The sequence below is a fragment of the Lutjanus erythropterus genome, chromosome 3 (assembly GCF_056507025.1).
Source record: "Lutjanus erythropterus isolate fLutEry1 chromosome 3, fLutEry1.hap2, whole genome shotgun sequence".
NCBI classification, from domain to species: Eukaryota; Metazoa; Chordata; class Actinopteri; order Lutjaniformes; family Lutjanidae; genus Lutjanus; species Lutjanus erythropterus.
Window position 1 is genome coordinate 46,706,268 of NC_139319.1, and position 20,368 is coordinate 46,726,635.

Sequence of the window (20,368 nt, forward strand, 5' to 3'; positions counted from 1 at the left end):
AGCTTTTCATTTTTAATGTCTTCCCTCAGTTTAAAAGCTATATCGCTCATAAACAACCTTGTTAGGACAATTATAAGTTAAAGAACGGCACGTTTTACAGACGATTTAATCTGAAACTCTTAACATAACCTGCTCCTGACCAGGTCATGAGTTTAGCATAAATTACCACGGTGATCTAGCAGGTTAAAAGAGAGCCACTTTCGTGACACTGAAAACCCTGGATTTAGACTCAACATAGCTCGCTAACACATTAATCTCACTTCGTAGTTACACTCCTCTGACGTGCATCATAACCAACAATGCAGCGAACGTCATATGGAACTTAATGAATGGACCAGACCTGTGTGTGTGTGTGTGTGTGTTTATTAATTTATTTATTTATACGGATTTAATGTGATGATGTGTGCGAATTGTCTTCAGTATAGTCAGTAGTTTTTCTCTTAATGTTATTTTTCTTTAAGCCCTCACAAATACCTAGTTTGAATAATTAATAATGATTGTAAATGTTACTATACATTGTGAATATTGCACTGAAGTTTGATTTGAAGAAAAAATCGTGAATTGAATTGAAATCACAATATCTGCCAGAAAAATCACAATTAGATCTTTTCCTAAAATCGTTCAGCCCTACTGTACTCTAACATCCATTAGCACAAGGACGCGGTGCAGAATGCATAAACAGTGAGCTATGTTTTTTTCCTCAGATGAACAGGTCAGACAGAAAACCAAGAGTCAGTAGTGCTTACACAGTGTTTAGCTTCATAAGCCCTAGTCTAAACTCAGCAAGTGGCTTGGGTTATGCCCTGAAGGGCCTACCCAGTGGTTTATTTTGCCTCTGTGTGCAGAGGTAGCAGGCTCTTATTATTCCGATCCACTTATTAGACTGGTCCCTGGGTGTGGTGGCAAGCCCACTACTTTGCAATCTCTATCTCTCTGTAGATATATAACTCTCTAGATATATAATTCTCCTTGCCTCAGACTCGCTGCCCTGGACGCTTTTTTCTGTCTTTACCTCCCCTGACTCCATATGCCTAGGTATAGGAAGTGCTTACATTGGTTCTTTCTTTGTGCTGTAGTCAGCCTTAAGACAGAAACACAACACAAGCTAGATATTATATCTAGCAGAGCTGGGGTGATGAACGAGGGAGTATTGAAGGGATATAAATATTCTTTCTCTCTCCATGACTATTTCTTCCACTCCCTGAGGGGCATATAGCAGGATTTAAAAAGGCAGGGGTCCACCACTGCTGCCCTAACTTTTTTTTTATTTCTTTTAATTCACTTCTGTCTTCCCCCACATCGGTCACATTCCCAATGCTTAACTTTCTCCTTAACTTCTCCTTTTCTTTATCAGGCTCCATTTTTATCGTAGTCTTCCACCCACTCATACATCTATCCTGATTAGCTCCAAGGAAAGTAAAATAAGGAAAATGAAGATATCATATTCTTTCTTACACATTAAACTTTCTACAGCAAAAAATACCAGTGGCCAAAAAGCTGCCACTATTGCTGCTCTGGGGTCTGGCTCTGACACTAATGCCATTTTCCGTCGGCATGATACAGCACACTTTTGCTGTGAAGTGTTGTGCCGATCTGAAATTTCACAGCAAAGTCATGAAGCAAGATTACCAAGCCGACCCACTCTGCCCTCCAAGCAGAGCCGAAGTGTGACTGTGCTCATCCTCAGCTGAACTTCACTGTCAGTCAAATGATTTGCCACAGATGTGATTTCATGCAGACAGGAAGAAGTGAGAAAACTACAGTCAGATTTATGCCCAACACACAAGGGGTTAAGGAGAGTCACGGTGTACACATCTGTGACGTAGGTTTAGACTCAGACTGGAGTGTTTGACTTTACCAATTGATAAACTCGATATTGTACATGATCATTTAAAACTTGAAGCATGCCTGTAGAGTAGCTTCAAATCCTACATGCTATCGCCATATATGCAGGCTTGGGAGGGTAACTTTAAAACTGTATTCCAATACAGTTACTAATTACCTGTTAAAAAAAAGTAGTCAGTAACATAAGCCAAGTATCACAATATTAAAGTAATTTAACTTGATTACTTTCCAACACTTTTGGACTACCTCAACATAAAATATGATGAAATTGTTTAGCCTAATATATATATATGTGCTTTTAGGGCTGCAACTAATGTTTATTTCCATCAGTGATTAATCGGTTGATTACTTTCTTAATTACTCAGTTAGTTATTTGGTCCATGGAAATGGTGAAAAAGGCTTGAGATGATGTTCTCAAACATCTTGTTTTGTCCACAAGTCAAAAGTATTCAGTTTACTGTCAGAGAGGAGTAAAGAAATATTAAGAAAAAAATATTATATATATATTAAGAAATATTCACATTTCAGAAGCTGAAAACAGAGAATTTGAACATTTTTTCTTAAAACTCAAAACTATTAATCAAACTCATACAATCAAAACAGATGCAGATCAATTTTGTAGTTGATTAATGATCAATTCATCATTACAGCAGCTTTAAGTGTTTTACGTTTGTTGTTATGTTTATTAGTTTGTCCAGCTTTTCCTTCCTTAGTTGTGCACAACTTACTGATTCATTTAAAGACAAAAAATTGTGAAATTTCTCCGCCCACTGAAGCATTTCTTTTACTAGAGTCCATGATAATGAATTAGCAACTGTGTACACTGTGCATGGTAGTATATCAGTCTTTACCTTAAAATTGTAATCCTATTTATAATCCCCATTTTTACTAAAAGCAATCTTATTAGGTCTTTTATTTATGTAACTGAGGTGGAATATGTACATTTTTTTGTATCCAGATCACATAATCCTGTTACATGTAATCTGTTATTCCCCCAAACCTGGCCATAGGTTTTAAAAAAGTGTACTCAATACCTCTTTCAATCACATGACAAAAAGAAAAAAAGGCCAAGGCACACAAAATAATAACTTAGGTAGAAAGTTTTTATTTTCTTTTTTATATATATATATATATATATAAATAAACAACCTGCACATGGTGCAGGTACAGCAGAAGTCACTGAATACTTTGACTGACCACTTAGGTCTTTTTTTTTTTATTACTTTGGTATTTCGATATAATCAACTGATGATATTGTATTTTTTAAACAATGTGATATCAATAAAGTATATAAGTATTAGTACTTCTGACAACCTTAGGTACTGGGTAACCACTTTAACAAAGTAGTAGCCTATAAATCCAGCTTTCGCTGTGCATGTCCAGGAGTTTTGTTCTACATACATTTACAGATAGAAGCGTCAGTGCCTCTGATCCACCGCCACCCTCTCCTCTTACCATGCCTTCAGAGTTGTAATGAAGTACATCGTATTGCTCTTTCCTACAGTTACAGTGGTGCCTCCTTATTTCACATCTTTGCAAGATTTCATTCAAATCCCCAGCAGTGTTTTGATTTTAAGTGGACATGAAAGAAATTATGACAAATTGTTACACAACTGGAACAGTTTCATAAAAGCACCTGTAACCCCTAAATTACTGGAAGTCATGCTGACAATTTCAAATTTGCCACCAAGGGCTAAGTCCTTACAGGATAGAAGCTGGTATTAAATTGTGCTCCAAAAAAGTGTAGATAATGGGAGTAGATAAAAACACAGAAAGGTTCCTATCTTTTAGATGATCAGCATTGCTTTTAAAGAAGTCAACAGAGGAAAATTCAAAGGCAAAGCAATAGAAATTCCTACCTTACATCCAAACCAAACCTGAAGCCTGACATCAATAATGTCAAAGTCTCTTCTGCTCTGTCTTTCAGCCCTTTCCCTTTCTTTTCCTCTCTCTAGACTGCAAAGTTATGGGACAGACGTAAGATGCATATAGTGCAGCAGCAAAAAGCAGATGTGATCTAATCTGCCATGTCTGTTATTACGACCATAATGTGTAAGCGACTAGAGGACCAAGAAAAGGAAACTTGTGGTGATGCACTGATCGTGAAATTCTTGCCTGATACAGATACTTTTGTTTAAAATGCACAGGGGATGACTGACCAGCCAGAGTGTGTAGCTTAACTGGCTGATGACTTACCATCCAGTATCAGATATCCCATTCTGTGCCAGTCAAAATTACATGGAGGACAGTAACGTCACAGTCACATTCAATGGCAGGTTTTAACAGGTTAAAAAGAAGGGACACAAGTCTACAAGGAGACAGAGCAGTTGACAGTGCTGCCAAACAACAACACATTTTCTAGCTCTTCAGATTAACTTTAGCCAGCAGCATACTACTCCTGACAGCTAAAATCTAAGCTCCTGTGTTGATCGTGTTTCCCAAAATATTCTCTCACTGAGATTCATTTAGCCTTCTGCGTTTCATTAGGAACATCCAATATAATTTTTAATTTTCCAATAAAGAAAAGTAATAGAAATGTTTGTGTAGTCTGTAAACTATTGAGCAGAAGCATCTGCAAGACAGACTTTGAAAAAAACTGAAGAAAATTACCATTGGTGCATCTTCAGTTTACAATAACAATCTGTCCAGAAGTCAATGTGGATGATGATTTGTTGTTGCTGTTGTTTCTTTTGTTTCTGTTGTTATTTATTCCCCCTTTTGCACTAGGGAAACAAAGAAATCTGTTTTACTGTTTTAAAGTCATTTATCTCCTTCATTACATTATCTTTGAATGAGCATATCATACGTCACGCCAGAGCCATGTCCAGCCAGTGGCCTCTTCAACAGCAATCAACAGCCAGGTATGCTAGCTACTGTTGTCTGACAGTGAATGACCAACATTTAACCAGCACAAAATTGATGCAACACAACTATACAACAGAACAGCGCAACACACACAGATAAACATCTGCCACTGCCAGTGATGACTGTTATCTTATTTGCAGATAATACTCAACAATATTGCTTTCATAGTTTTCATAATCAAGTGATCGTTAACATATTTTTTCATTCAGAATGGCAGAAAATGCCATTTTCAGCCTCTCAAATATGGAGATTTCAAGCTTTTCTTCATTTATTATTACATTAAAATTAATAACATTGTTTTTTTTTTTTTGTTTTTTTTTAAAGAAATCACTTTTGGACTGGGATGGACATTTTTCACTATTTTCTTACATTTTATAGATGTTACATCCCGAGATTAAACATGACAATTAACTTTTTTAAGTTTTTGTTGTTATTTGATTGCCTCTAATAATGACAAAAATTGTACAAGGGCAAATGAAAGAAACATTGAACCATGTGGTGTATCCCTGGAAACAAGACAACGACAAACAAACAAATACTGAAAGATTTAAATATCAAACATTTGAATGTTTGAATATTCAATGACAGCTTTAATTAACTTAATTTTTAGCCTTATAGTTTAGAGCCCGGTTGCTGGGGCAAGACAAAGGGCAGGGAGAGAGAGAAGAAGTTGGTGAGATGAATACAAAATGCTGCTTCACCATTTTGTCCATTTTCCAGCTAAATAAGATCTTCCTCCACTTCCTCCGCCGCCTCCTCCTCCTCATCCTCTGCCATGGCCCCAGGCAGGCAACTGGGAAGGAACATTTCTCACATTATAACCCCTCAATATCTCTCCTGTGGCTCATTGGGAGAACGTCTGTGTGTGTGTGTGTGTGTGTGTGTGTGTGTGTGTGTGTGTGTGTGTGTGTGTGTGTGTGTGTGTGTGTGTACTGTATGTGTGTGCTATTGCATGTGTGGCTCAGTCCCATCTGCCCCACTCAGATTTTTCAGGCAGGATGGACCAAAGTTAAATGTCGGTGGACAAAATATTGAATTCAAAGGATAGTTAAAAATAGTGGCAGTGTCAATGTCAGAGAAGCAAACTAATAATAGCTGGATACATTTCAGCTGGGTAAGTGATTGAGAAACGCTCTCTCTGTCACTCATTAGATAATGTAGAGGTGTCCTTGAGCCGGTCAGTGCCTAACAGCAGACTGTGGCTATAATGGGCAGCTCCCTGGTGTAATTTTGTGAATGTGAAGCAAGGCATTGCTGAAAATAAGCACTAATGTCAGCAGACTGTCCCTGGGTAAAAAAAGGTAAAAATAGGAGTTTAAGACAGTGTTCATTAATAACTGTAAAATTGAAGTTTTAAACTCCTAATTGCAACTGCTGAAGTTATTAAAATTTGGGTTTATTCTCCATGGACTACTGTAGGCTTTCCCCTTGAAGCTTTGATAGACAGATATCTTCAAAATGAAAAAAGAGACTGAGATATTATTCAGTGTTAAAATGTCAACAGATCCTGCTCTCTGTCTAAACGTACTGCCTAAGGTTTTCCAAAGTTTATCTTTCTGCTGCATGTATCTTTGTAAATATAATGGTCATTATCAGCATCAGCCTCTCTCAGGTGGGGCTGGGTACCCAACTAACAGCATCAGCTACACTGCTTGTCAATGTAGTCAGTGAACATCTTGTTATTAGGGGCGGCACAGTGGTGCAGTGGTTAGCACTGCTGCCTCACAGCAAAAAGGTCCTGAGTTTGAATCCCCTTGGCTGGGGTGCTAGGGAGTTTCTGGCTGTGGTAGGGCCTTTGTGTGCAGAGTTTGCATGTTCTCCTCATGTCCACATGGTTTCTCTCTGGGTACTCCGGCTTCCTCCCACAATCCAAAGACATGCAGCATAATAGGTTAACTGATAACTCTAAATTGCCCATCCTCTTTGTGCTTTTGCCATGGATAAGCAGGCTATGTGGTTAAATAGTTTCTTTTCTGTCTGTCTTTACGATCACAAGTCTGCATAGTGTCTTATATTTTGAAAATTAACTGGATTCTCTCTGCCTTTTCGGTGGCTGACTTCCTGCCAATTCGATCTGCTCTGTGCTATAAGTGACGCAGCATCCATCAAAAATAGGCTTGGCGCGTATTTGAAGAGAGCCGCTCCTGGGGCCCGCCGCAGCACTTGTGGCGGACTCACAAGCATTGTCTAGAATGGCCACAGATGGCTCCGACTGCTGCAGCACGGCCATAAAGTGGCGTCGCTGTGCCTGGCGGAAATTGCGTGTTATATTTAAAATGGATTTGGTATCAAAAGAGTATCATTCAGAAATCAGTATTGAAGCCAAGGTATCAGTACTGGTATCGTACATTTTTGTTGTGTTGTTGTTGATGTTGTAAATTTGCAAGAGTTAACTGTATAGGTTACATCCTCTTAAATAAAATGATTCAGATGAATGATTTAAACTGCCCCTATAACTCACTGATACAGCAGCACAAAAAGGAGTGTGCTTAAAGATGCTATTGTATCAGAACATCATCTTTCTTGTTAATATTAGTCTACAAGAAGGGAGAAATATCTGCTCATTTTTCCATATCTTCACTTCAATGGTTGTGACACATTCATTACACATAGCTTGCACCTTGTAAGCCATCAGCATTGTTTACAGCGACCTGGAGAGCAAACGTGTCAGTCTCAATTATTCGTTCACTCATTCATTCTCTCTCTCTCATTCAAATGCTTTTTCATCTGTGGTTAATCTGTCCATTTATGCATCCGTTTATCTTCCACTCAGTCAGCTCTTTCTTCATCTATTTGTTGACATATTCATATTTTTTCATTCATTCAAATGTTTGTTCACCTGTCATGTATTTGCCCACGCATTCCTTTATTTATTCATTCCACAATTTGTCCACTCAATCAATTTTCTATTCATGTGCTAAGTCGGCTGAGAAGAAAGGTGTAAGAGAGTAATGTTACAACAGCACTGTGACTCGGCCCGTAACAAGTTATTAGATGTTGATGTTTTGAGCCCCAGATTTGACCCTTATGTGGGCAGTTGGTTAAAGAATATTTTTTTCTTTCCCTAAATCAGTGGACACAGGATAACAGCATAATGGATGACAAGATTTACAAACGGATATGAAACTGCACGTTCTATGGATTACCTTAAGTAACCAGGTTATGATTTTTGGAAACACTGGTTTTGAATTCTTTAAATGTACTTTTTTGGTGCTTGGAGCACCACACAGTGCCATTTAGTCCCATTATACTGGAGAGAAGGCAGAGATCTCTATGGACAATATTTCCAAAACTCTGTTCTCGGTTCTGAGAAGCACATTTGTAACGTGTGCACCTGTGATCTATAAATCTCAAAACAAGGAACTTTGGATAAAAGCGGCAAAGTTTCCACCCTAATAACCACAAAATATGAATGTCAAAAACAACATTATCTAAATAAAAATCTCATCCTGCTTCTTTTTAACTGGCTAAATGGGAAAACTCATGCTCATTTGATCTAATTTCAAGGAAAACCCAGGGGCAGAAACTAAGAACAACTGAACAGCAATGGAAAAATATCAAATTGAGACTTTTTCATAAGCAGTTAAAAACTCATTTTTAGTAGCTTTAGAATTGATGACACTTGCCTTACAATCAGCGACTTCCCCTTATATAATGGTAGAACAAATTAAGGCTTAGTAGAAATAGATCAAAAAAGAAGAGCACACTTTTTGGAAGACCATATCACAAAGATGGTAGAGGAGACTGGAGGCAGCAAACACATATTTAGACAAAATATAGCAGTGTTTCCCCTATAGTGTATTTGGCAGGGTGCCCCGCCCTCCCAACAGACGCCCCCACCCTGCCAACAGGACGCCTACACAGAAATTCAAGTTGGAGATTTTTTTTTTAATTCTACTATTTAATTTATATTTTAAAAGGGCCTATAACAGGTATTCTTTTTATCAAAAAAAAAAAAAAAAATCTCTAATATGTGCGATTTCAGAGTCTAATGCGTTGCTATCGTTTCATTACATTCATTACAATGCATTTCTCCTCTCCTCTCTCACCGATGCACCGGTACAGACACACTCACCCACACTCAGAGAGCGGAGGAGAGAGAGTTTCAGACCGTTACAGTAAAAAACGACAACAAACAAACAAAAACTGTAAATGAAGGTTCACCAGCTGTTCACCCCGCCAAGCAAAAATATCGGCGTTTTTTAAACGTACCATACGTGGCAAGGCGGGGAGCACAGGTAGCTCTGCAGCCAGTGTTAGCCAAAATGAGAGCATCTCTCCCAGCCCCGACCACAGCGCTTGTTAATCTCCTGCCCCTGTTAACGTCGCCATAACTAGACCCAAACACACCAGTTCAGCCCCCCCACCGAAGCACACAGTAAAAAGCTGCAGACGGGTCACTACCGTCAGTCTGGCTTTGATCCAACATGGCTGTCAGACTGTAGATACTCCGCATGGCTGTACAAGAGCGAACTTGGTGAGTGAATTGATTAATGAAGATGGATGGATGGATGGATGGATGGATGGCAGCACAGCGCCAGGATTTTAATTTTGGGTGGGCCATGGTAACTTCGGATGGGCCTTTTAATTACAAAAGTTAACACAGTTTCCAACTGGTAATCTCACTTTAACAAAATCGTACTGTGGATGGCGACTAGCACTTCCAGTTGATTATGAATCTTTTTAACAGTTTCAGTCTGCAGTTTATATTTATTTCAAATGGCACAGGATATCTCCTTATCTATGTTTTCACTATGGATCATGTAGATCAGTATATCAGTTCATTAAGAAAACTGTCACTTTATTCCTTTTAATGCATTTTCATTTGATCTGGCTGGATTACTCTTTAAATTGATTGTAAGGAGAGAGAGAAACGAAGCCATCAGAATAATGGGTGAGCTACAATGACTTTTATCAGGAGAGAGAGCGCAGTAATCTGAAGACAATCAAGTCAGGCAGCAATATTCCGTTCTACTTCCTGTATTGTCTACATTTTATAGATGTTCTAGTTTTGAAGAAAAATGCATTTGCAGGTATAAAATAAGACAATGATATGCTTTCTTTAGTACACCAGTCATCATTTCAACAACCGCCATATTGTGACATGCAGACATGGTCCAGACCTCACATGTGATAACAGCTGAATAAATGTTGTCTTTTTGTCAAATGGAAACTTTTTTTGTCTTAAGGGCGTTTTAAAATGCTTATTTTAATAATTAAAAATAAAAATTGAGAAAATATATGTTCTCCCAGTCATTTAAGGTGGGCCAGTTGTAGAAGTGGGTGGGCCCAGGCCCGTTAGGCCCACCCATAATGCCGCCCCTGATGGATGGATGGATAGATGAATTAATTAATAAAAACAGTGTTCCATTGCTAAAATAAAAAAAAATGCTTGACAGTGTGTCTCAATTCCTCACACCTTTAATTGATCATTTGCATCACATTGTTCGTAAAGCTCATACTTATTGCAGTCTTGGCCACATATGCATCCCAAACTGCAAGACCCCAACAAAAGGAAAATCACTTAGGTCAAGTTTTTATAAATCACTACTTGTATGTGCTTTTATGTTTAAGTCTTACTCTCTGGTGACTGCCACTTGGACTAAGGCCATGTTCAGACAGACTCAAGCCCTGTGTGCAAGGGTGCCAACACAAGAGGATGCAAAGCAATGGAAGGTCATCCAGCAAAAAGTTTAGTTAGGCACTGTTTTTCTACGGAATTAAACAATTACCACCTTGATGACATTCCAGAGTTGTAAAAATCATGTCACTGTGCAGTGTTTTGGTGTCTGATAAGCCTTTCAATCCATTAAATTCTGTATTATTTCACTGTCTCACTACTAACAAAACAACATGGCCACACAAACACGGCCCCTTGTTGTTTTATCACAGAGCTGTTGTTGGTCTGAGTGCTACCTGCTAACAGTGCTGTCACGAGCCAAGTGGGAGATGTTCCCCACAGTGATGTTTACAAAACCATTATGAGGACACACACTTTTTAATTTTACCCTTGATTGTCTGTAAATTTGAGGCTTTTTACATCAAAAATTATCCACATGTTAGATGTCAGTAAAGGCACTAAAATGTGAGTAACAAGCCTCAGTGTGGTACAACTGCTCTGCAGGTGAGCTGGACTGTGGTGTAATTGGACAGAAGCCATGAATTATAAAGTCTGACAAACTAATCTCAGGCTGCATGAGATGGTTGAAAGCTCAAGAAAAGATAATAAGTGGATCTCGAGCTAATATTATTTCATCAAATTACTATTCCTAAATTCAAAGATGAACTTTCACACTCAAATGAATAGTACGGTATAGGTAATATCTAGCAATAAATATGCATCAATAATATTTATTATTTTTAATAGACTAAACAAAAATATCCATTGTAGGGCTGCACAAGATAGCAAAAAAGAAATCATATTGCAATTATTCTGACAGATATTGTGATTGCAGTGTGATTCAGAATAGTGTGAATGATCATTATTGCATCATATTTTTCATTTTCACTGAAAAAATAATAATAAAATAAAAATTATGTTACGTTTGTTGGGGTTTGTACCAAACAAGATGTGTAGGCCAGGATATCTCTGCAGCACTACAATAATTTATTGCTAATGTTTTATCACACATTTTTCTTTTATCAAAATATTGCAGCTTCTAAGATTTGGATAAAGCAATTGGCCATATTGCAATTTCAATAATATTTTGATCAGTTGCACAGCCCTGATCCGTAGACAACAAAAAGCTGGAATGACATATAATTATTGGGACTGTGTATTGGCAAGAATCTGCCAATACGATATGTATCACAATACAGGGGTTATGATTCAAAATATTGTAATATATTACAAAACTGTAATCAAGGTATCAATCCAATTTTAGATAAACTATCATAGTATAAAGAACACACCACCATATACATAAAATCTAAGTTAAAAAGTTTTATGTGCAAACGATACAATGCTGTAGATGTGAACACTCTTATTTGGCATTCACAGTTTAAACACAACACAAAATCAACCATGGCCACAAATCTTTGCACATACCATGATATCACAACACTGTGTTTATGAGAATCAAATAGACCACAGTGTCACGAAATATACAATTGCGATATTTAAATATCAATGTCTTACCCCCCTAATAATTACATAGTGGCTTTGGTTTAAATAATTTTTAAATGCTCACAGCATGCAAGAACACATGAACAAAAGAGCAACCACTAACTATCATTTTCATTACTGATTCATCTGCTGATTTTTTCTTGATTAATCGTTTAGTCTATATAATCAAAATAATGTGAAAGATGCTCATCATAATTTCCTAGAGCCCAAAGTGACATTTTCAAATTGCTTCTTGTGGCAAAATCCTAAGACTCGGAAAGACATTTATAAACATAAATGACAAAGAAAAGCAGCACATGCTGCACATGACATTTAAGAAGCTGAAACCAGCAATTTATCAAAAGGTTGGCAAATGGTTGGCAATGCTTTAAATCAGCTCATCTTTGCAGCTCTGATGGACATATGTGTAACAGTGAGTAATAATTAGGGATGCAAGTAATGATCATTGTCATTATCGATTAGGCTAATCTGCTGATTATTTCCTCGGCTCATGTTTGTTTGTGCCATAAAAATATCAGAAAAATGTGAAAAATGTTGATCACTGTTTTCCAAAGCCCATGGTGATGTCCTCAAATGTCTTTTTTTATTCACAATACAAACATATTCAGTTTACCCTCATGGAAGAACAGGAAAATATTTGCATTTGAGAAGTTGAAATCAGGAAATTTTTGTTAAAAAAAAAAGACTCCATATTTATTGATTATCACAATATTTGGCAATTCATTTAAAGGTAGATTCAGTAGAATTTGTCCGAGCTGTTCGTAAAGTGTTAGCTATTGGTAAAGCATCCCAAGCACAGCAAACTAATGAGAAACATGAAGAAATACGGGCAAAGGTGAGCATCTCTGCAGATACAGTCATAACTTTATAGGTTTCATTCTCATTTAGGCCTCTCACAAAATTATACACTTATGTTGCTGTGAAACATCTAGGAGCAAACCACATATCACCAACACAGTGCATATTTGTGCTGCATTGCGATATTTAACCGGCAGCATATTTATAAGGCACGTCAGTCGTTCTAACAAAAAGCAGGTGAACAGACAATAACCAGCCCTTTCAGCCGTGCAGTGATAAATGACAGGCGGAAGAAAGAAGCCACAAGCGTTTCCTGCGCACTACCCTTTCAGCGGAAGCAGACCTGCTGGCACTGAATAAAATAACCACATGAAAGTCTCGTACACTGAGCCAGAGGGTTAGAGGGTTTTCCGGCGTTCTTCAACAACCAAAAACATCCGCTGTCTTATTTTTTGTGGTTACTGTGACATGTTCGCCAGCATCTTCTAACGTCATCGTGAAGCTACGGAGAAGTAAAACACACCACTTCCTGCAAGACTTTCTAAATAAAACCGTCATTGCTGACAAGCCAGCGCTGTTTTAGAGCAGTGAAGTTCATCTCAAAGTATTTAAGTGTATCAGTGTAAACATGTATGATATTTTAATTGTGTTCTCCGACCACACAGGTTTTCTACTGGATACTGTACAGTAGCTACTTGTTAGCATAAAAGTTAGCAAGATTAGCTTGCTACAGTACACTTGTCATGCAGAGAACAAGCAAAGCTTAATCACAGGGGAAAAAGTGAATGACAAAACGTTTAAAACGACAACTTGTAAATAGTGTCTCTTTCATTTACACCATACGAGTGTATATTTATTGTTTCAAAGACTAAATAACCAGAACATCTCTCTGACAAACTTCCTGTTTCCCCTGTCTGAACGACACCTGCTTAACGCTCACCGGCTCATTCATCTTGCTACGCTCCTTTCATTCAACAGCACAACAATATTCGCTGAAAAATACATTTAAACGGTTGAAGCGTTACCTCCTTCTTCTTCTGACCTCCCCCGGGCGGCAGACATAGCAGCAGGAGGAAGAAAACGGACAGGACCGGCAGGTGAACGAAGGATTTAGACCAAACAGACGCCATGACGGAAGGATGCTCTGACTGCGAGACACGTCTCCGCTAAGGGATTGGATTCTGAGTCGACCAATCAACGGGAAGGGATTTAAAGCGCGGAAGCCTCTGGGTTTTGTAGTTTTTTCGGTTTGGTAAAACTTCACCAAACCACTGCTATACATCCTCATCTAGAAGTCATATTTCTTTTTCTTTCTTCTATTTTCTTTCTTGTAGAGGGATCCATTGGGAGCTTGTGAATAATTATAGCCTGTCCTATTACTACTAGTAATAATAACAATGATAACAGCAACAGCAACAACAACAACAACAACAACAACAACAACAATAATAATAATAATAATAATAATAATACAATTGTACAATAATTATATGGCACTTTTGGAAATAGTTACAAACTGCTTACAGATTGCAGATATGATACTGGTAGACAGTGATAAAATATATATATATTTATTTTAAAATAAATAGTAAATAAATAGTAGATAGCAATAGAATTTAAATGTAAAAATTCAAAGAGGTAAGCAAATGTAGATATATGACAATTATTGCAATAAAAATGATTAAATGATTAAAAAGACAATGTAAGATTACATCCTGACCTACAAAAGTTTTGAAAAAAAAGGGTATGATAGCTGTTAATTCTGATTTATATAACAGCAATATGATGAAAAACAGCAATAGACATCAGTGATAAAGTCCATTGTCACTAATGATCCATTCATTCTTTAAATGTATAAATTACTCTCCAAGTCTCAACATGGAGTTTTCTAGTTTCCTGGTTGGACACCAATAAAAAAAAATCTGTATTAAAATGTCTAAAAGTGCTACATCTGTTATATATTTAGTTAAGTTGTGTACTTACATTATCCCAAATGTTTCCAACCATGGTCAAATCCATCATTTATTCAAGGTAACAGTGTGTTTCCTGAAAGCAATCATTAGCTAGTTGTTATAACTTCCAGGAAAACATCAGATACATCTGGGAGTGAGGGGCAAGACGAAACATAAGGTAAATAAAACTTGTTCAATTTCTACCTGAGTTATATCAGATTTGTCGATTTTCAGCTATGGAGGTTGTTTAACAGTGAAGAAAACAATTCCCATGAGCCCACATTATCTCTTTTGTTATTGTTTTCTTGTGAGAGAGACACCTAGTGGCAGAATTTACATATTGTGTCTTTAAGAATGCAGACCCACAACACTGGGTTGACTACGCAATCAGACAGAGAATTATATGAATGTTTGAAGTCATAGTACAAGATTATAAATATTATTTTAATCCACATGCTGCCATTTTTTACTTGACTTCATTTTGTTATTTTGTTTTCTGCTGGGAATGTGTTTCAGTCACAGAACACTTGAAATGAATCAGGTGGAGGAGAGAAAATTTCATTCTGATTTACTGGTCTGCAGCTGGGCCCGCTATTTGTCAAAAGTGTGAGCGAATGTGACGTTTGAACCAAGGACTGCAGAATTTGTCTCTCTGTCTCTCTCACTCCCACTCAGATGTTCTGGGAGGGGTGAGGTTGTCGCAGACGCTTGATAGAGTTAATTGAGGGGGACGAATGATTTATGTGAAATCATTGGGGGTGACATGTCTCTCTGTTCCCGATGAAATTACACCTAAGCTCTTTGTGACTAATGTAATGCAGTACATTAGGCCTGCAATAAACATTACTATTGTCTGTGTAAAACTTTTCATAGTCAGGTCATAGTTAGTCCTTTATGCAGTCCAATGCAACACCGCAGAACTTCATTAACTTCATTAACACTCCATCAGCAAAAAGAATACCACTTAGGCCTGTAAGTATCACAAAGGATATTGTACTGGATAGCATTAAACTGGACATTACTTCCTACTTTTCTGACCACTTGGTGTCCCTGGCTCTGACCCAGAGGTGAGACAGAGGAAGTGGATAACACTCTCTGTAGAATAAAAATGTTTTCTGTCTTTTGTTTAGCTTCTCAGCTGACACACCCTATATTCACTCAGTTTAGCTTTTAGCGGCATAGTATTATTACTAATATCTCAGGTGGTAAATAGTGTCAGAATGCACTGATAGACTTGTTCATCTTATTGTTTATTGAGCAATCAAATTTAACATTTTCCACTTGTGCATTCAAGGTTCATTTTCATGACTGTTATAATTGTGCATGCAACATTAAAGTCATTAGGAAAACAACTAATGTAATAGACACATGGATAATATTGAATTAAGGCAATAAATAAACAGAGTGTAAGAACATCTAATACAAAAAAGTGAACAAGCAGAATTAATTTTAAAAGAAAATAAATAAAAATAAGTTAGACCTGTTCATATTACAGGGCAAATCTGTAATATATTTACTGTAATGATTCAAAAAAATGATCATGATATATGAGATTAAAGCTGCTGCAATGAACTTTCATATTTTGTTATTTTGGAACCCCTGTGGACAAAAGTGGTAATGTTTCCATCGTGATAACCACAAAATAGAATGTTGAATATAAAATGTTCTAAATAAAAGTCTCCTCCTGCTTCTTTTTAACTGGCTTACATAATACTCACTGTAAAAACAGTCTCATTTCATCTGACATGGAGACTCCAACCCAGTGGCAGGCAGTAAGAATAACCATACTGAAATACTCAATCATTGAAGATGATCTTGTTAAATTATATAGGTCATATAGAGACATCAGTAATTAATTCAGATTCAGTTTCATAGTAGCTTTAAGAAAACATGCCAGCTGTGGTATACTCATTTGAAAATTCTACTCCAGTACATAGCCGCCTCCTACCCAGGCCAACTATAGACAGTATATTAAATAGTGTTTAAAACTATTTAATATACTGTCTGTGGCTCTACCTCACCATTTTGGATGCAAATTATTGCATATTGCTCCTTTAAGTTTATTTTTAAGAAAATCTTTCATTCTTGTAAGACAATGATTATTTTTCATTTTTCGCATTTAATATGCACAAGCATAAATGATACTGCAATACAAGAGTGCAAATATTGCAGAACAATCCCACTAATGCCGTTGGGCTCATGTATAGCTGAAGAAGCAGGTACGGGAAAACAAACCCTGGCCACAAAATCAATGTAATTGGACATTGAGGTAGATATTATGGCTGATATGCTGATATGTCACAGCAAAACGGGCAGAGAGAATGGATCCCTCCAGCAATGGGATGGGGGGTGTGGGGTGTTAATGGCCTGGTAATAGATGCATAAGTGGCTTGTGCAAGGTCTAATGACCTGCTGGAAGAAACCAACGCTCCAGAATCTTCTGTTAAGTGGTATTGAGAGCAATACTTTTAAAGCAAAACTGAATGGCATATTCATATGACAAGCGCCTAAATGAACACAAAAATCATAAATTACAAGCTGATGAATGAAGTGATTATTTATGAATGAATGTCTATTTCAAACACACAAGGCAGTCATACACTGCTGAAATGAAACGCATGTTGGAATATTAAAGCCAATGCAGCGTGAAACAATCACTGCGTGTTGCAGTCTTGTTAAACCACAGTTCATTCACTCCATAGCAGCTCAGTCATGGAAACAATTTAGTCTTGCAGGGCTTGGTTGCAGAATTAGTCAAATGATTCCATTGGAATTGTCTTGCATGGTTATAATGCAGAACTAGATGAACTAAAAGTTGCAGAACTTTTTAATGAAAAGGTCACAAGTTAATAAGCTGGAAAAATTTTATCTCAGGTATAGCTATTCAGGCCTCAACTAATAATACTCAGAAAATAATCTCTAATGAAACATCATCAATTAATCTGTAGATTATTTTCTCAATTAACTGATTCAGAGGTTAATGTATTTGCTCTAAATGAGAAAATAATTAAAAATGTACAGCACTATTTCCCAAAACCAAAACTGACACATTCAAATTGTTTGTTTGATCCAAAACCTGATGATATTCAGTTTATTATCATAGAAAACTAATAAACCAGAAAATATTCACATTCAAGAAACTGGAGCAGTGCATTTTTGGGCAGTTTTGCTTCAAATATTACTAAAATGATTTATCAATTTTAAAAAAATTATGGCAGATAAATTGTTTCAAATTAGTTTTCTATATAAGAGCGTATCACATAAATAAAACTCACTGTTTATAGCTTTTCTTCATACTAGATGTTTATACCTAATCGTATTTATTGATCCACTCCCACCCTACTACTACTGTTTATCTATCAGTCTGTCCACACCACAAAAATGAGTGTCGAGGTCGTCGGTGCGAGCCGCTAATAATCACCCATATTTAAGTTGAGTGTTAGGTGTGACCTCTAGTGGACAAGTTAATTATGACAGGTGAGTTATCAACGTAGTATAGAGAGCAAGAAAGTCTGCAGGAGGAGGGTTGATAGTCCTGTGTGAAACAAAAAGTCAATATGGCGTTATTTAAAGTTACTCATAAATATGTACATGACTTCTGTAATGTACTTATATTAAGGGATCGCTTGCTCGTGTACGTGTGTGATCTTGCAGTTTGTCTGCAGCTAATCTCGAATACTATTGGGCCGATCAGCCTAATTTTTTTTGTGGATATCCATGACTGTATGTTGAAGGACCTCTATAATTCATAACATTTGAAAACCTTGAAAACCCCTTTTTATGGCTCCATGCCAGAAACAGCCATGGCTATCATCATTATATTTTCTGGTCATCTCAATCTTGTGAATGTGATATCTCAAGAACACTTTCATAGAATTTCTTCAAACTTTGCATTAAAGATCACTTTACACAAGGGTTTTGGTGGTCAAAGGTCAAGGTTACAGTGACCTCACTAAACATATGCCATAACTCAAGAATTCATGTGCTGATTATCAGAAAATTAGACATAAATATCTATATATATATAGGATCTGAATGATGAGGTGACGACATTTTATATTCAAAAGGTCACTGAGACATCATAATGTTCAGCTCTCTATCAGTCCTCTGTACTCCTGTGGTGACATTGCAGTAGGTGCTTCACCATCTGTTGCCTGGTGGGGATCTGTACTCTACCAAGTGACATGTACTAGTTCATATTCTATTAACATTTTTATTGTAGCATTTCTGTAAAACACTTTTTTTTTTACACTTACCAGCACAAACTTTTTTTTTCAATTACTCATTTTGCCTTAGTAATAAATTTGTTATTAATTGCATTGTATGTAATGTTGTTTCCCAATCTTTTATCTTATATGTGTGTGTAGAAATCTGGCATTATTTTTGAAATATGACATAACCAGAAAAAATTCAAAATCAGTATCAATACAGGTTTGGGTAAAATCGTGGTTAAAAAAAAAAGAAGTATTAAAGTTTTAAAAAGTATAGTATCCCCCATCCCTCCTTGCAAGTTACTGACAAACTTTGTGCTGCATGGAAAAAACAATAACACGACCCATCCACAGGCTTTTGCTCTCTGTGCAGCTAGCAAAGCAAACAGCTGCACTTTGCGTTTGAGCAGAAGAATAAAGCTTCTATCTGATCACAGCCTAGGAGAGCAGAGGGACGGGGAGGGAGACAGAGGAGCCTGTTAAAGTCAGTCACTGCCACTGCACAGCTGCATCATGGACCTTTAGTTGAGTTGTGGGGCAGGTAAAATGACACACTACAGACCTTGATGCTTGAGGATACTGTCATAAAGGAATTAGGAGTGATACATAGCAAAAAAGAGTGAAGAATGAGAACCAAATGTGCCTACTTGAAAAATATCCCATGGAAATTGGTGTTTCATATGTGATAAATATATATGTATTTCTGTAAGGGGAAATGACGCTTAGTATAGTGCTTAAAGCTATCTTTGCTTTTGATTGAGTTTGGCAATAAAGTCACTGGAGTAAGTCAGAGGGATTCTGTACATTTGCATATCTGGGCATGCAGCAGCGATATAAAGCCAAGTAAATGAGAGACAGTATGGAGGGGGAGAAAAACTGTTTATTGTGTTTTAAAATGCAGGGGGAAGGATTGGAGGCAGAGAGAGAGAAGGAGGCGAGAGATGGGTGATGTCATTTCCAGCTGGCACAGGACTTGGTGCCCGTATCCGAGATATCAGCCTCTCCTTTATAAAAAATAACGAGTCCTGGGAAAAAATGATTAATTGCCCGACAGCGCAAAGTTTATAGAAAAGAAAGAGAGAGAGAGAGAGAGAGAGAGAGAGAGAGAGAGAGGGAAAGGTGGCAGAGGCGGGGAGGTGGAGGAGGTGGTGGTGGTGGTGGGGGTCCCTGAGTTACAGAGGAGCAGAAAATAACAAAAAGAGCACAAGCGAGGGAGAGGTTGAGGGAGTGCAACATCAAAAGGAGGAACGGAGGGAGAGTGGGAAAGAAAGGTACAGGGGTAGAGATGGAAAGAAGCGACTGAGAGAGGGATGAAGAGGGGAGGGGAGGAGGGTGGGGGGTTGGAGGGGAGGAAAGCAGCAAAGAAGAGAGTCAGACAAACAGAGAGGGAGGAGCAGAGAGAATGAGCGAGGCATTCATTAATATGATGTTCGTTATCTCTGACCGACTCCCTCAACAAATGTTCCTCTGTGTTCTCTAGTGAGCAATTCAATAGGCCTATAGCTGTGTGTGTGTGTGTGTCTGTTTTCCCCCATGTATATGTGCTCATGAAGTATCTGAGTTCTGTACAG

General features: G+C 37.4%; 1 protein-coding gene across 1 annotated transcript in view; it reads right to left on the minus strand.

The window, feature by feature from the left end:
• The window catches only part of tusc3 (tumor suppressor candidate 3), a 148,946-nt gene extending 135,154 nt beyond the window's left edge, over nt 1-13,792 (minus strand). Inside the window, exon 1 of the mRNA XM_084711038.1 lies at nt 13,660-13,792. Coding sequence (XP_084567164.1) covers nt 13,660-13,764 — 105 coding nt within the window. The 5' untranslated portion in view covers nt 13,765-13,792. The remainder of the gene's footprint in view (nt 1-13,659) is intronic.
• Between the last annotated feature and the right edge of the window lie 6,576 nt (nt 13,793-20,368).